The 18,440-nt window shown below is 45.1% G+C and overlaps 1 protein-coding gene across 1 annotated transcript in view; it reads right to left on the bottom strand.

Annotated features, from left to right (window-relative positions):
• The window catches only part of LOC142570588 (scoloptoxin SSD14-like), a 118,596-nt gene that overhangs the window by 51,010 nt on the left and 49,146 nt on the right, over positions 1 to 18,440 (bottom strand). The window contains exons 4-5 of the mRNA XM_075678959.1: positions 14,912 to 15,104; positions 12,416 to 12,579 (exon numbers count right to left, since the gene is read on the bottom strand). Of these exons, the coding sequence (XP_075535074.1) occupies positions 12,416 to 12,579; positions 14,912 to 15,104 (357 nt within the window). The remainder of the gene's footprint in view (positions 1 to 12,415; positions 12,580 to 14,911; positions 15,105 to 18,440) is intronic.

The following is an 18,440-nucleotide window of genomic DNA, read 5'->3' as shown; positions in this document are numbered from 1 at the left end:
GCGAAATTATGCCACTAGAGGGGTTCGCCCAGTGCGGACAAATCGGATGTGCGCGCCTGTCAACGGTGATGACGGGACGGCGCGCACTATATCTTAACTTGTGCTTAGGCCACGCGCTCCGCTGTTCAACTTTCATTTGACGCCCATAGTACTATTTTGAAAGATATGGCTGAAGAAAAAAAAAACCTGAATAAAAATTACAATCACTTTAGCTACAACGTGTCTATGAAGGCAAATACATGCAGCCAAGCTGCTTTTAGTGGTGATGTCTGAGCTGGGGGGGGGGAGGGGAGGGGGGGATAGGATGTCAGATGCGGTAGGATAGACAGCCAGAATATTGCGGCAACTATTGTAGTGCAGCAGGACACATTAACTGGAGCTCTTCACTGGCACACCAATGCAAGCGCTTCACACACAGCACACTTGGAAAGGCAGTTGCTCCACGTGCTTGTGTTAGCAGCCTGATTCCTGCATAAGACAAGGTGTTGGTGATAAATGTACAATGATGTTAAGGCGCATGAAAAGAAGCTTACGTACTGTATTCGTTTTCTTTAGTTAACTTTTCGTACTAATTAAATTCGTTTAAGACTTCTGTGTTCCAGAGCGCGATTTTTTTTAATTAAAATAAGCTCATACTCTCTTTATTTATATTTGCAAAGAAACATTCTTCAGCTGGTTTGGCGCTTGCGCAGCCACACCGACATACAGCGCGATCTAACACTTACATAATGAACACTCTAGAGAGCTGGAATGTTCGCAACAAAAATATGCGATATAGCTGCTACCAGTTACTAGCAGTACATGTACTAAGAGCTGTCACTGCACTGCTACAGCTTTTTTATCACAATAAAAAATAATGTGATGTGCAAGAAGTATGCTCTGTTGTATTGTTATTGTGCTTTTTACTCAAATAAAGCATTCCATTCACCTGTGTATGGACGACCGCACGCCAAGTTTCATTTTAGACGCCAGCGCTCGTTTCTCCCCTGGTGGAACTATTTCATCTCCAACGGGTGTAGGTTTCCGCCGCCGCCTCCCTTATTAGCGGTCTCACCCGCGTTCAGTTCGCGCTGCGCGCGAAACGTCTATTGTTTGCGACGGCGCCTCTTCGTATGACCGGAAATTATTATTGTGTTGTTAACTGTCACGACAGCAATGTAAACACGAAAGGGTTGATGCCACCAGTGAAATTCTACCGATTCACAAGAAAATGGTATGAAAAAGCAGACGACAGACATGGATTACTGCGGTGCGCCGAGCGAAGTAAACTGGCAAACGAAGCGAGCTCGTTCATTGATTACTCCTGAGTGTATGACAGTTTTTATTTGTAACCCACATGAATTTAATAATTACTCGGTATATAATCCTTTTATTCGTATAAAAACTTTAAGTTGTTCGACGAGCGCCCATCCTGTCTTCTTTCTCGTGCTTCGTTTGTGTGTGCGCTGCCCAAGAATGGAAACCACTTCTGTTGTATGCACTAGCAGTGGCCGAAGTTCACGCGTGCCGAGAAATTAAATATGTGCACGATGCATTGAATATGTCCAGAGTTCATTCCCGCTTCACCACTGCACCGATTGATCGAGTTACTGGACGATACACACCCGCGTCTTGGTCGGGCCGGCATTGCTGAAGCAGGACTGATTACTAATACTTTCAACTTCCGGCTATTGAGCACTGTTAAAAAATGGCCAAGCTGTCTACATTGCTGCCTCTATTTCATATTGTAGGGGACGTACTAGTTAAAGTTGTGTGCGCATGTCGTACTTGCGCTATGGAGCGATAGATTTTGTTTGTTTCCGCACAGTGTCGATGGAAGTCCGTTGTCGCCATCAGAGACAACACGGATTTGTAGCAAACATATTGTGAGAAACTGCAAAAATGACTTTAGCTCGTATGTGCCGTATGTATGTGCCGCATTGTATGTGCTGGCGATTTTTCCGGCCGCACATACGATGTCGTTTCCAATTACCTGCTCAGCAGACGCTGCCCTTTCGCTGCATTGCAGCCATAAAAATAATCGTCAAGTGTACCGATCTTCTAGAGGCAAACAGAAGCCTGTACAGTCTGTTTCACACTTAAGGGAAAACTCGGAACGTATTGCATTGCAATGCGGCAAGCAATGGAGTCGTGCGGCAGCAGCAGCTCGAGCAGGCGCAGACGCTCGAGGGGCGGAGTCGTGATCTGCGTCGTCTGCTACGGCGGCGCGCGCTGGCCGCATTGTCGGAAAGCGGGCTACTGTCAGGGGCAGTGCACCGATTTCATCGGTACTGCGGAAAGTGAGCTGATATTGTTTACTAAACGTTGTGCGTCGCCAAACTCTGAGCCTTCATTGGCAATAATGGAGTTCCAGAAACTTCTTTTGACAGCATGCTTCGTTTGATCTTTCGAAAGGCCGGGGTACTGAGCGCGTGCGCGTATATTTCTTCACTGTGTGTGCTACCGTAATAAGCAGCGACAAGACGCACCAAGATGTGCGTGCAACGTGCTCAGTCTTTGTTTGACTCGAAAAGAAAACAAAGCACTCAACAATGATAACTATGGGGGTCGAACACGATGAAACAAACGGATACGATTAAAGGAATGTTTTAGGTTAAGACAATGAGCTGGAAGTGATTTTTCTCGACAATCATTCACTACACCAGACAGACCGTGCCCGCCGGCGGGCAATTGGACACGTCACGCTCGGAACTTCAGTTAGTATCTCGTCATGTCCCCAACGGCAGCGATGACAGCGCTCATCCTGGAAGGCAGTGAAGTGTAAAATGACTTGATCAGGGATGTGTTCATTCGCAGCATGTCTCAGTCGCTGACGATGGTAGATCGAAGCCTATCCTCGGGCGACTGATAGAGTGGATGGTGCGCCAGCGATACTTTCAACGAGCCCCAGACATTTTAAATGATTCTGGCGCCCGGGAATTGAGGCGGCAACTCCAAGAGAGTGACTGCGCGCTCTTCCAGCAGTTCTTGCACAACACGAGCAGTGTGGATCGGCAACCTATCGCGTTAGAATATATGGTCGCCTTCCAGAAACGGGCCATCAAGAATGTATGGAATCAGTACGTCGTCTATGACTGCCCTGCCCTATGGCTGACCTTCGAGGCATATCATTGGGCGTCGCACAACGCTTAGTAAAGAATACAGGCTCATTTCACGCAGTAACGATGAGATCGGTGCCCTGCAACTGACAGTAGCCCGTTCCCCGACAATGCGGCCAGCGCGTGCCGCCGTAGCAGATGACGCCGTTCAAGATCCCGCCCCTCGAGCAGGAGCGCGAGCCGCTGCCGCCGCCTGACTCAAGCGCTCGCCGCATCGCGATGCAATGCGCTCCCAGTTTTCCCGTAAACGTGAAATAGACTGTACATCGCCCTTCGAATGAAATGTCCACGCACACACACGTAGGCACACACCGCGCGCGGAACGAAAGGTGCCCAAACACGCGCAATGCAGGAGGCAATCAAGGTGGTGCGCACGAGAGATGGGAGAGGGGTACCACCCGCTAATAGAATTTTGCTTCGCATGCGGCGCTTTCAACAGCGCCGCTCTCGGTGCCGTTCTTGTACATACATGCAGGTATAATTCTCAATGCGTTTCATAACTGGCCACTTCCTCGTTGGGCTTGGATGGTCATACGCATGATAAGCTAATTAAACTGAATATTTTGAAGCAAGGCTCCACGTTACGACTTTACATTCCACCAAGTGCACACGATCGAAGCAAAATTACAGTACATTATTTTGTTTTACCTAGCGCAACTAGCTGCATAGAATTAAAGAAAAATTTAAAAAATTGAAGTGAACGCACCTGCTCGTTTATAGAGGTGATCGCCTTGCAGCGGTGTGCTTCGCCGTCCTTGGATTAGCGTAGGCAGTGACGATCTACCCGAGTAGAAACCGCGCGAACGCGGGCGACTGCCGGCGCTTACACAAGCAGTACACGCACACAGGCAATACACGCACTAATCGCAGGAATCGTCGTCGTTGTTTTCTTTTCATAGGTTTGAAGTCTGCCGCAGCTGTGCATCACGCCATGCTTGAACTGCTGCGGCCTTGTACGATCAGCCGCGAGAAACACGCAAATGCTCTGGTGCCAATAATAGTTTTGGAGCACTCGCACGAATAATACCTGTATGCAGGTAAACAACTGGCTCATGCCGGTAGTAATACGACCGTCACTGCACTAGCTCGCAGTCTTCTTGACAGGACGGCCGATCTGTCTCGGAGCGGAATTTTTCCGTTGCCGATGCACTCCAGAGGAGTGCAGCGGTCCCAAAAACGAAGCCTTTGAAAATAAGGAGCATCGTTAACTAAAGAAAAGCTACGGAGGCAGCATCTGGCGTTCATCCGACAAGGCGGACGAGGCGAGCGACAGATAGCGAGGCCGCCATGTTTACGCACTAACTTCACTCAAGGAGCGATTCAAGGTAGCTGCGAGGCTACCTTGACATTCTCGAGTAAAACGATTGAGGTTTCCTTCACTCAAGGCGCGTTTCGAGTGGAGGGCAATTTGTGAAACGAAAAACCGCACTCAAGGAGCATTTCGAGTGGAGGGTAGAGTCGAGGTGCGTTTGTGAATACGCGGGAAGTGCCACAGTGTATCCGGCGACGGTTTTCTTGCTTTCCATTGTAAAGCGTGTCCATGTCGGCCATGTCGCCCACTTCTAGAATATACCACTATTATAAACAGGGATAAGCGCGAACGCGTAAGACTAATAATAGAAACGGAGCATATCCTTTCGGCCGCTGACCAATGCATCACCAAACCGTCCCTGTCATTGTTCGCGAGAGAGCTGGATTACTTGCGCATGGTGTAAAGGTTGAACTGCATTTTCCATATGTCATTTAGATTTTTTTGTGTTTTGCTGTTGTATTGGTTTTAGACTGTTTTCATACCGTCACGTACCCGCCGTCATTGCTCAGTGGCTATGGTGTTGGGCTGCTGAGCATGAGGTCGCGGGATCAAATCCCGGCCACGGCGGCCCCATTTCGTTGGGGGCGAAAACACCCTTGTACTTAGATTTAGATGCACGTTAAAGAACACCAGGTGGTCAAAATTTCCGGAGCCCTCCACTAAGGCGTGCCTCATAATCAGAATTTATTGTTAGAATTTGGGTCAAATTACATGTATTTAGTATGCAGGAGGAGGTCCCATAGTCAAAGACTGTATCGGGACCTCCTGTACAAGAATAGTTATGATAATTGACATCTCAAAGCAACAGTATCATATTATAATGTATTATACAAGCAACAGGAAATAACGTTAACAGATCAAAACACAGAATTCATTACAAATAATAACTCATCTCACAGTAACATAAAGAATTGCATGTGAAACATATACCAGTAGTTTATTTACAAGAACAAAAACAAACAAAAACGGCAAAAAAAGCAAGAAAGAACGAAAAGACCGGTTACAGTAAATTTTCTCATTAGTTTGTCAATAATAAATGCATTTTGAGTTCCCTTTTGAATTTGTGTAAAGATCTTGTATTTTTCATAAGGAGAGGAAGAGTGTTCCATACTGATATGGAAGTGAATTCCACGGTTTGTTTACCGTAGTTAGTGCGGATTCGTGGTAAAAGAAAATTGTTATTTAAAGCGCGAATCTGGTGGTACTATTAGTTGTCAGGTTAGATGGTGAAAATGTGATCGATGGTAGCTCATTATGTAGAAATCTGTAGACAAAAATATCTAGGTTGTATTTAGTGAGCCCGGAAATCGTAAGGATGTTATTCTCGTGTAGTAAGGAAGTGGCATTAGAAATCCATGAACTATAGGTAATTATTCTGATGGCTCGGTTCTGAATTGTTTGTAAAGACGTAATATGAGTATTATAAGTGTTTCCCCAACATATGATACCATAAGTAATGTGAGAGTGGACGAAAGAGTGGTAAAGTGAGAGAAATGTGGTACGTGTGAAGTGAGGGTGTGCTTTAATTAAGATGCGTATACCATAAGCTATTTTCTTTTTTATGTGAGCAATATGATTGTGATATTTCAGATTACAGTCAAGTAGAACGCCAAGGAAATATGAACATGAACTTGGATGAAGGCAGTGGGGACCAAGACTGATAGATGGAATGGACGCTATGTTTCGCTGATGTGAAGAGAATACAACAAATTTAGTCTTAGTTGCATTAAGAGATAACATGTTAACGTTACACCACCTTAGAATATTTTCTAAGTTAGCATTTAGTTTATAAACGAGATGAGATATCTTTATGAAAAGTGAATATAGTGGTATCATCAGCGTACAGAATGCATTTTGTCGAAGAAAGACAATTAGGTAAATCATTAATATAAACTAAAAACAGGAGTGGCCCCACGATGGAGCCCTGAGGCACACCGATGTTAGTAGTTCGCTGTCGAGAATAAGCACTGGAAACTGAAACAACTTGAACCCGGTTATGTGAGTAGCTTTTTAGTAGCGAAAGGGCAGGACCGCAAATGCCAGTTGCTTCGAGCTTAGAAAATAGGATATTATGATTAATGCTATCAAATGCTTGCGTTAGATCAATGAAAACTGAGGCGGCGAGAAATCCCTCGTCAATAAATTTTCTTAGTTGGTGCGTAAGATGAACAAGTGCCAGCTCTGTGGAATACCTAGGGCGAAAACCGAACTGACATGCAGAGATGATATTAAATTTAGAAAGATATTTTGTTAGCCGTACTTCAATTAATTTCTCAATAACTTTGGCAAAGAACGGCAGAATGGATATATGTCTGTAATTGTGCAGTAGTGAGTTGTCGTCTTTTTTTAAAAACTGGGATAACTTTGCCACGCTTCAGTTCAGAGGGAAATAAACCAGTCCTGAATAATAAATTAACAATAAATGAAAGTATCTCTGAAATTAGGTGCGAGATAAGTTTAATGTCAGCAGGGTGGACCTGATCAATTCCAGCGCTTGTAAATTTAGGTTATTTATAACGGCAGTTATTTCTTCTGGCGTTGTAGGAAATAAAACGAATGAATGAGGTAGACGGTTCATGTTAATGCTTTCTGCAAGAGTAGGTGGATTGTTAGGAAAGAAAAAAACTACTAAAAGCCTCAGCTATTTTAGCAGGGGAATCGAGCTCTACTCCATCCTTTAAAATTCTGGATACCTGGTTTAGTCGTGTGTGTCTATTTAAAAAGGAGTTGACAACCTCCCATTTCTTTTTAGTGTTATTAGCTGCATGTAAAATTCTTTGCTCGAAATACAAACGTTTAGCTGTTTTTATTTTACAGTTAACAGTGTTACAGAAGTTTTTATATCTGGCACGTAAGTTCATGTTAAATGGTTGCCTTTTAGTTTTCCTATATAAGTTATCCCGTTTGCGCATTTGTGCTAATAACTGCTGTGAGAGCCATGGATTGTGAACAAATGACACATTTTTTTGCATTTCCTTTTGAAGTGAACTTACGGAAGTATGATGTAATTAGAAAAAAAATTTAGAAAAAGCTTTCTGTGGCTCATGTAGTGATTTAATTTCAGACCAGTTTGTATTAGCAACAGCAGTTATGAAGCCATCTTTGTCAAGAACGTCTTTACTGTGTGAAAGTTGGTAAGGTCGTACATTAGAATTGAAACGTAAAAGCAGGGGGTAATAATCAATGATTTCGATGTGCAAAACTTTTGCCTCTGGTGAATGAAGCAGGTTAGAAAAAGCATGATCAATAAGTGAGCCTGTACGATAAGAGACTTCGCGTGTGGGCACATTGATTAAGCAATCATATCCGTAGCTGTGGAATAAACTAGTGTAGTTAATGCAGATGGGTCATGTTTCATCGAGTAAATTAATGTTTATATCACCTATTATAACATTTTTATTTCCTAGAGATATAGTGTGTAAAATATGATCGAGACTGGCACAGAATTCATTGACTGACGATGAGGGAGAACGGAAGAGTGGTTTTGGCACGTGAAACCCAATAATTTAATTTTTTATACCGTCATGTACGTCAGTGTATCCTCATGGCTGATAGTGTGCACGTGGTTGCTTGAGGATATAAGTATGACCGGTCCCGGGAAGTAAAATTTTTGTTGTTGATAGCGTTTGTCTTCCTCTTGGTTTATTCTTGTGTCCTTGCTTTGTTGCGCTATACAGATACCTTTCAATGATGACCGACCAACAACCACACATCGCCACCCCCCGTTGGAAAAAGGTTTTGTGCTTTCCATCTCCACGTAACAGAATTATGTTTTCTCGTATTTTCATATCACAAACCAACGCCATCATGTCTGTAGGTTGTGCGTAAGTCTTACTGTTTGATTACTCTGAATTATCTTACTTTGAGAAATTGAGTTAAGTCAGTAACTTCTTTGCGCTATACACAAGGTCTTCGTGGCTGGCTTTGCATGGCTCGAAATTCGGAAGCGCGCACTCGTGACGCTGGCTCGAGCTTGCGAGACCCTACTGCGCTCCGAGGACCCGGCCAAGCAAGCCATCGCCACAGGCCGGGCTGCCAGCGTCATGAGCCTCCGGGACATGAACGTTTGAGTGCAGTGGGGCCGTGCGGGGGCCCAAGGACCTGCGTGTCCGCAACTCCCCTGTGTGCAATAAATTTATCACCACCACCGGGCTAAGGCAACGCGTACCGCTATCCATGTAGTGTGGAGCATCTACATCGCCAGCGGCCACAACCTTGGCAGTAGTGCAACGTGACCGTCCACGCCGGTGCACCGCAGACAAAACAAGGGAGCGGGAGAACGCAGCAAAACGAGCGAAGAGGCAAGCAGCAAAATCCACCATCGTTGCCAACTCTCCCAATACATTAAGGGCGAAAAATGTTAAATTCTTGCAGCGCGCGGCACGTAAGTGCGGAAGGAAAGGTCAGAAAGGACGAAGGCTTGCCTTCTTGACGTTGTTTTCTGCACTTCAGTGCTTCATGGTACAAAATTTTGCACTATGGACCTAAGCCAACTCGCCCACATCGCTATTCTTATTCATGGCGGTCGGAACGAGCATAAACGCAAACGCTCAGGGGCGTTCAATTGGACGTCAGTGCTTTCGTGCTCACAACTCAAAAGGAGTGACTAGGCGCTTCAGAAAATAATATCTTCACTAAAGCCTTTTCAGCCGACTGCCATGTGGTTCGGTTGAGTAGCTGCGTGCTATCCATCCCGAATTATTATTAATGCAGACGACTATTTAAATCACTAGGATTTAGGTAACTCTGAGATATTTGATAAAACATTATTTGACAGAGAAACAAAGCATTTGTGCATCTTTTTATAATATTGGTCACGTTACCGCGGGTTTCCTCCGTAGATTAGTAGGACCAGGCTCTTCTTTTTTCGTTTCTTCTCAGCAATAAGATTTATCTTCAGCCAGTTCTTTAACTATATTGACTGGGATCTTTTTCGGAAAGAAAGGAAAAGCAGAGCTGAGACAGAGGCAGGACAAAAGAAAACACTCCAAACTTGGACCACTCAGCTCAGGAAAGATGTAAAGGCGGCAACGAAGGATATTACCACAGAGGAGGATATCGAAACCATGGACAGTAGGCTGGCGCACTTGATTGAAGCCAAACAATGTATGTTAAATAGATGGAAAACGCAACGGCTGAACAGGAGGCTCAGGAAGCGCATAGCATTGTTCAATAGGGAGATTGAAGAACACTCCAGAAATTTACAGAAACAACAATGGGATGAGCTTTGTAATTCCATGGATGGTCGAATCAGACGTGGTGGAAATTGGAACTTACTTTGACATTTGCTTCATGAGAACGACACGAAATCTAATAGGAGAACAGCAGTAGCATGACTCGTCCATCCTGAGAGTCAGGACACAACGGAGGAGGCCATTCTGGATCGGCTCGCAGCTAGGTATTTACCACTTAAGGATAGCAATGAGAGTACAGACCTGCCTGAATATACAGGGGAAGACTGTGAGCCTATGGAACAAGACTTCACAGAAAGCGAAGTTCGCGCAGCGCTGTACGACCTCAACAGTAGATCTGCCGCCGGTTCAGATGGCATTTCCAATAAGCTGTTGAAAAATTTGGAGGATCATTCTATAAAATATTTAACAGAGTATTTCAACGAAGTCTGGAAAAACGGTGATTATCCGAAGGAATGGAGAATTGCTAGCACAATTTTTATTACCAAACCAGGCAAGCAACTCAATCTAGATAACCTAAGACCGATATCATTAACATCATGTCTGGGCAAAACCATGGAGCATGTCATACTCAATAGACTGACTAAGCATGTAGAAAACAGAAATGTTCTTCCGCATAACCTGATCGGTTTCTGTCCTGGACTTTCGACTCAAGATGCAATGCTTTTAATCAAACATCACCTTATTCTTGCTAGCTCGCTACATACGAGATCTCTTCTAGGCCTAGATGTAGAAAAGGCCTTTGATCGCATCAAACACAGGGCCATATTGGATATCCTCTCGAAGATGGGATTGGGTAAGCGATTGCACAATATAGTCAAAGCCTTTCTCGGTGGCCGTTCTGCTTGTCTCAGGTTAGGCGAACTCCAATCGACAACCCTGAAACTTGGGAATCGTGGGACACCACAAGGGTCTGTCCTGTCTCCCATGTTATTTAATTTGGCAATGTCAGAAGTGGCTCAAGGTCTCGCGCAGATTGAGGGTATCCACTTTGCTATATATGCAGATGATGTAACAATCTGGAGTGCCGAAGGTAATATGGGACAAACAGAGACCAAACTACAGGAAAGCATTTATGTGGTGGAAGCAACACCTGAGGGTATCGGACTGAACTGCTCTGCTAAAAAATCAGAACTATTGGTATTACGGAGCAGTAAGCGTGGGCGCAAGCCGAACGGATATATCCCAGAGGAAGAACCCTGCATTGACATATACGCCAAGAATGGAGAACCAATCAGGCAGGTGGAGACTATTAGAGTGCTAGGACTTCTCCGGCAAGCGAATGGATCTAATTGCAGAATGATAGAACATATCTCTAACAAGTCAGAAGAAGTCATTAGGCTTCTGCGTAGAGTTACCAACAAGCATAAGGGGCTAGGAGAAGACAGTGCCATAAGATTGGTACATGTGTTCGCCTTTTGCCACTTCTCGTACGTGGCTGGCATGCTACAATGGACACAGGCTGATAAGAACAAGTTAAACGGTTTAATGAGACGACTTATACAGACTGCACTAGGACTTCCCATCAGCACGGCCAATGATAGCTTATTGCGCCTAGGGCTGCATAACGCACTAGAGGAGATAGCTGAGGCTCAACAGGTGGCCCACCAGGAGAGACTAATGGGGACACGACCTGGGAGGGCGCTACTTGATGAAATTGGCGTAGAAATTAACAACCACACCAACGAAGGAGAATTATTGACACAATTTCAAGCGGGACTACGAGAAACAATAAAGACGACCCCGTTCCCTAGGAACATGCACCCAACACATAACCTCGAGAGACGGAAGGCAAGGGCGAAGGCACCCCTTCAAGACATAGATCAACATAAGCAGCAGGCGGTGTTCGTTGACGCTGCGTGGGTTAAAAATAAGGATGCGTATACCTCCGTTATTGTAGACACTCAAGGTAACATACGGGATGCCATCACCGTCTATACCAAGGACCCAACAGTAGCAGAACAAGTAGCAGTCGCCTTAGCCATCCGGGCTAATTGGTGGACACATATATACAGCGACTCTAGAACAGCCATACGCAACTTTACCAACGGATATGTGACACGGATAGCAACAAAATTACTAGAGAAGGTCAGCAGTGAGAGGATTGAAATCCGCTGGTTTCCTGCACATCGGGGGGTGGTGGACGGAGCTCGGAGAAACCTCAATGAGGTGGCCAGTGAAGCAGCACGAGGACTTTCTAGCCGTGCTCTTCAAGACCGAGCAACTTACACTTCACCCGGGGAACACAGGGATCGATTATTAACATATAACGAAATCACGAAGCATTATAATTTAAGCAGAGGGGAATACCCATTGCCACACGGTAAGCTTTGCAGAGCCCAAGCGGTCACATTACGTTTGCTACAGACAAGAACATACCCAAGTCCATATTTTATTAACAGGATCTATCCGGAGAGGGAAATTCAAACCAACTGTAATAAGTGCAATGGCATCATTACTCTTGACCACATGCTTCGGCAGTGCCCCGCGGTCTTCACAGACTGTGACAAGGAACAAGAATGGTGGCGGCAAATGCTACACAGTGAATCACTCTCTGACCAATTACGAGCAGTCCAGAAGGCCCGCGATGTGGCTGAAGGGCTCGACCTGACAGTCCCAACGTGGGAGCGGTCCGCGTCAACGTACGGTTGACCTTCAGGACCCAATAAAGTTCTCCATACCATTTTCCAATCTTGGGAAAAGTACTGTTCGAATGTTTTCTAACTGTTGTGTTCATATAGGAGACAAAGCAGTGCAATAAGTAAAATATCGCCACAGAGCGCTGCGGAAATCACGATGCTGCGTCCACTCACTTGAATCACTGACCGCTTGTACGATCTTGTCTGCCATAGCTTCTCTATAAAAGTAGTCGACACCCTTGTCCATTAGTTCCTTGTAAGTCTTTGCAAGGTCAGGATTTCTCAGCGTGTCTCCTTCGGTGAGAGGATTGTCAGTGCCCCTTTTGGAGTACAAGTCCCTGAGTTGAACAGAAAGAAAATTGATTTTACTCAAACGAATAACAATTATTAGGCCATGGTGGTCTCATCAAAAGTGTCAACACGGGAAGGAGAACGTTCTGGGAAGCGCTCTAAGGTTTAAAAAAAAGAAGGCCCGTGGAATACGGGAATAGAGGCTTCTAAGCACGAGGTTGCCGGATGGGATCCCGGCCATGGCGGCCGCATTAGAATGGGGGCGAAATGCGAAAACACCCGTGTACTTAGACTTAGGTGCAGGTTAAAAAAAACCCAGGCGGTCGAAATTTCCGGAGTCCTCCACTACGGCGCACGTCAGCATCAGAAAGTAGTTTTGGCAGGTAAAAACCCATAATTTTTTATTTAATACGGGAATAGCAAGCACACACCGTGAAGAAAAGCCAGATTGCCCATCACCGCCTATACCGTGTCATATCACGTGATCCCCTGGCGCCGCATGGTACAGCAGAAAGACCGAGAGGACAAGGCTGTATAAACTTCATCAGGACGTGAGGAAATAAATTTATTTCTGCTTCAAGGAAACCTATGCCATTCTTAGACACATGCTGCTCACGTGCGCAATTTGGAGGCTTCTATTATCTGACGCATGATACGGCCTGCGCTCTTTGCTGACGATAATAAATTTTTCAAACAGTGAACGGCAACCGCAATCACGACAATATGCAGCTTCAATACATCGTATAGCTGCAAACGCGGTGAGTTAGCGTTAGCGTTGAGTGTCCCACACTGCGCATGCGCTGTACGTGAACGATGCTGGGGCTCTTACGTACGTAAGCTGTTTTCGGGATTTAACGTTGAACGCTAATATACGCAAGGGTTGAGCGTTACGTACGGCAACATGGCGGCGCAAGTCGAAGCCAGAGCTGCCCGTTTCGGATCTGTCGAAATGTCGGCCTGCACTGTTCGACTCATTCGTTCCCACTAATGCTTTAAATTTGGTTGAAATTTGTGATGATGATGCTTCGACAGTGGCGTACTGGTAACAAATGGGCGTTGCTTCCGAGATATATACGTCCTCAAGTAGCGGTGCAGCATAGGCTTAACGAGAGAGTCTGCTGACACTTTCTGTCACCGCGTCGAGACGGCGCCAAAGCCTTTCACTCATTCGCTTGACTTAGTGATGCACTTGACCATTCGGCATTGGATTAGCTCTTCATTTCGTATGGATGTGGCTTGCCAGCATACTTCGTGTTTTTAGGTCTAGATGGCGCCGTATATGTTTGCGTTAACTTTGCTCCTTTCCGCTATTGTTAGACTAGTTTACGCCGCGCAGTGCAGAATTCCTTAGCGTTAGCGTTGCGTCGCGCGCTAACGCTAACGCACGCGTCTTATGCTCCACCAAAAGTCTCTAATGAATGCAAGCTGTCTGTTCACAGCTCTCAAAAGTTTATGAGCATACATATTCTATTACCATGGCCTTCAAGTATCTCCCGCTTCGTCCGACGTGCATTCGGCTACATGAAAGCGGCACTGAATACACAACAGCCCCGGAACATTACATAAACTTCTGTCAAACCCTAAATCATTCACTCAAATGGTTTTTCTACAACCATCGTCATGTTTCGTTTCTCTGTAGGGGACACAACACAGCACATAGTTGCAGGAAACTCTATGTGACACAGAAGGTGGCCACGTGCGAGCAGAACGTCCGGATGCTGTGTCACCCACTGTGTCTCGCACTGTATATGCATGCTGCTGCTTGCTGCGCAGCAGTTGCACACAAGACGACCGAGGAGCTGCAGCGAGTGAAAAAGCGCTGCTTGTGACCGCCTGAGCACCCAGTGTACCGTGTTGTCCCGACACCTCCGGATAAAGGAAATCTAGACTGGTTGTATGACGGCTGTTAGAGCAAATTATTTAGGACGTTCTGAGGTTTTCCGGATTGTTTGGGGGGGGGGGGGGGGTTAGGAGTCGTAGAAGTTTATTTAGGGCTAAAAATAAAAGGTCTAAAACATTAGGTCAGAAATACTTGAAAAAAAATTGCCATTTCTGACGCTGTTCAGAAGCAGCAAAAATTTTATTCTATAAATAAATTTACCTAGAATTTGACTGGTTTAACAGTAATGTTTTGTTCACGTTTGACTCAGGGGGAACGCGTATTTACTTCTTTACGCTATGGTTCCAAGTACTCTCACATATTTCATTTTAATTTGCAAAATTATGTCTCTCTCAGTCTTAGTGCTCCCGAAATTTATTCTTCTATGTAAAAAGAAGGCAGGGAATTGGCAGCTATTTTTTCCCCACCTGTCAAGCATTCACGATTTCCCATCAGCGAATCTGAGCTAAAACAGAAATTAGAATACCGGAGATACTTACTTTAAGGCTGGAATTTCCTTGAGGTGCTCGTACTCGAGTTGTATTTTCTTGGCTAAAAAATTTGTAACTTTTATGCCGTCCCTGGCAAGCTTTATAGAGTATTCAAAATGTTCCCCGAACGTCTTGTTGCCGAAATTCCTGACGAGTTCCTCATAACCGCGAAGTTCTCCCGGGACAGCCACCGACAGTCCACCTGCGCACCACGCACAAAAGTAAATGTAACGATTTTTGCGCAGTATCGCAGAGTAGCGAAAACAGGCCTACTTCTATGATAACGTGCCTAAGAAATTCTTGTCATCTAATTTGGTCTTATCGCTGAGCTGTCATGCCCAGCACCTAGTTATTCCTCAACCCTAAGCTTAGGTGCACTATTAGAAATTCCCCGCGATGATACAAACAGCACGGCACGAACTGTGCTCGGCGTCCGGAAAAATTCTCCCCGGCTGGATACACGCGCGTTCATTCCCGCGTATATTGGCTCCGTCTCCAGCCACCGTCCTAGCATGAAGGAAGTTGTGTTTAGGAGGCTTCGGGTTGAGGTTATCCCTTACACCAGCGGTCACCTCGTCTTAGAACTGGCTGCAATTTCCACTGAGTGAAACATGTCCAAAACTGCTCCCTTCCGGTGACTGAAATTCAGTCCTACCACCTGAATCAAGCCAAAGCTGAAGAACAAGAAGATCGCCTGAAGAACGCCAGCTGGAGAGGGGAGAGGATGAAGAGCAAGATAAAAGAGAAGAATAAGAAAATTGCAGTGGTGACATGACCATTGCTTCATTTATTATATATCTGCGGGCTAATTGCATAATTTGGCTCAGCTGACGATGAACGAACATGGGTGACGTTTTTCGGGCAAAGTTGCAACGTCCGAGTGGCGTGCAAGACCTATCAAATCCAAGATGATTCTTCAGTCGACCTCCTTGTGGACACGACAACGGGTGAGCTCCTGAATTTGGTTCTGGATCTGGCTGTTGTGTTTCCCGTGGAACTTGGTAAACGATGTTCAGCGAAAATAAATTGCCCAGTAGCCTTATGCTCGTACTCAAGCTGGTGCCAGCTGGTACTCAAACGACTGTTCGGACGTGCTGCGCCGTATGGCGAGAGATCGACAATACTTCAGGCCATCAATTGCGACGCAACATAGCAACAACTTTCGCAATAGAACACAATGACGGAAGCTCCTTTCTGCCTTCCGCCCTAGGAGGAAGCACCCAATTGAAATTTTATCACCAGAAATGTTTGACGGATCTCCTGGTGACCCAGAAGAATTAGTTACCTTTCATGAAGAAGCAGCAAAATAGAATGGATGGCTATCCGACCATGAAGGTGTGGTAAAACTGGCACGAATTCTGAATAGGGTAGGGAAGAAAATAGCGTGAGCTGCACTTAAGAAAGCTTGTTTGCGAACCTAGTCTACGTGGAAAGACATCCTCCTGTCTACACTCAGGAGAAATTATGTTGAACAAAGGGAGCAGGCGCAGTTCTAACATTTTAGGTCTGGTTCCCCAATTGAATAGTTTCCTCAGAAGCAACGACTTATTCGACTTGCTGAATCATAGTTGCTATTAGGATCATGTCTTAGCGCTCGTATTTTGCTGCCCAGAAATTTGTAACTACACGCCCAAATAGAAAGGCTCGAAACTCTCAAAGCACTACTAGAGGTGCTATAAACCCTTCCTGACTAATAGTCTGAGCTAACCTGCAAGACTTGTCGAGACCTTCAGGGATAGTCACTTTCTCACTCCAGAAACCCGGAAGTAATGCCACCCCAACTAACATAAAGTGTAACTACTAGACTTTGAGTGACCGACACAGAACCCGATGATGCCTTTCAATCACCGGCATTGTTCAACAAGACAGGGACACAAACACAACCAGAATCCCAATGTCTACCTCAGAGTGTAAACGAGGCCATGCTACTAATGTCTTCACGTTTGCTCCCCATAGAACGCGACCTGAATGAACAGGCGCTGCGAGCTCAACATCAATGTCAATATCAATACTAAGGAGAAGCAAAGCAAATAGAGAAGAAATCTGCTCAGGCAGACCAGTCCTTCAACGAGGATACGATGGTCCTAAAAACGAGGCACTATAAATGGATGAGCTCAAGGCTAAAATACTAATCGCAGTGCGTGGAAGTTCTTGCCTTGGTGGTAGAAGGCGTCCAATATGACTTTCTTCTCACTCGTCTAAATATAAAATCGTTGAGAATAAACATTCAGTGGGACGGCGCTGTGTCTGTGAGCTCCGATGAAGATAACTAAATATATATGGCTGTTGCAAAATTTACACGCTAGCCAAGAAGAGACACAGTAGGCAATCTATCCAGTATTGTTTTGCATGGGAGGCTATCCTCCTGGTACCACCAAGTTCGAAGTATACATTCAATTACAGCTTAAAGTACGGGAAAAGCCCTAGAATCCATCGAGAGAAAAGACACGGCTGAAAGAGTAGCTGCAGTGCAAGTTAGACGCAGGTATAATTGGCACATCTGTGTTGCTTTTGGCATCATCAATCACCAATATTCCAAAAGAAGACGGCAGCCTCAGAATGCGCAGACTCCAGGACGATTAAGACCCAGACGTAGCTGATCCCATCCTCAATGCCTCGAACAGACACCATCATTGAGGAGACATCTGAATGCACATGGTTTTCGAGAATAGATCTGTGCAAAGTGCATCTGGGAAATGCCACTCGAAGAAGAAGCCAAGAAATACACCGCCTTTTTGACTCCACTTGACAATTATGAGAATTGTCTTCACTTATGAGAAGTGGCTTTAGAAGTTCACCAATGCTGTTCTGAACCCTTTTCTTCGTCGCTTCCGCTGTGCATATGCAGGCGACAACATTTTGTATTGCAGGAGAGATAAAGCATAAAATACACCTTGTGCATGTTCTCGCGGTATTATTTGAAGCGATGCTCAAGATAACTTTCAAAAATAACGAGCTTTTCAGAAATAAAGAAATATTTTTGGGTCGAATATTAGATGGTACCGCGAAGAATACCAAGAAGAGTCTGTGGCGCACATAGCTAATCTTATAACGCCACCTAGCGCAAACCCGCTTCGCGTGTTTTTTTTTTTTTTTTTTTGACTAGCGGGATATTTTATAGCGTTTATCCGAAACTACGCTATGAAGACACTGCACTTAACAAGACTGGCTCAAACAGATGTATCATTCAGATGGACATAAGAATTTGATAACGCGTACGAAGAGCTGGTGCAGATTTCTTCTGACCCTTTCCTTTTGGATTTTTCCCTTCCGTTTGAACTTAACGGAGATGTGTCTCATTACGGAACGAGAGTGGTTCTGTATGAGCGAGAATTCACTCGAACACCCAACCAACACACTTCGCAGTGGTTGTTTATTGGACATATTGTTGTATTTTCGATCTTTCCACAGGCCAGGCAGTTCCATGGCGTTTAGAGCGAGTAACGTCATCAACATTGTCTGAGCTGCATGCGATGACCCTTTCTTTTCCCTTCTGGATATTTCCTTCCATTTGAATTTAAGAGGGATGTGTGTCATT

Source organism: Dermacentor variabilis, chromosome 2 (assembly GCF_050947875.1).
Source record: "Dermacentor variabilis isolate Ectoservices chromosome 2, ASM5094787v1, whole genome shotgun sequence".
Classification (NCBI taxonomy): domain Eukaryota; kingdom Metazoa; phylum Arthropoda; class Arachnida; order Ixodida; family Ixodidae; genus Dermacentor; species Dermacentor variabilis.
The sequence above is the reverse complement of the archived record's forward strand: the minus strand, read 5'-3'. Positions and strand labels throughout refer to the sequence as shown.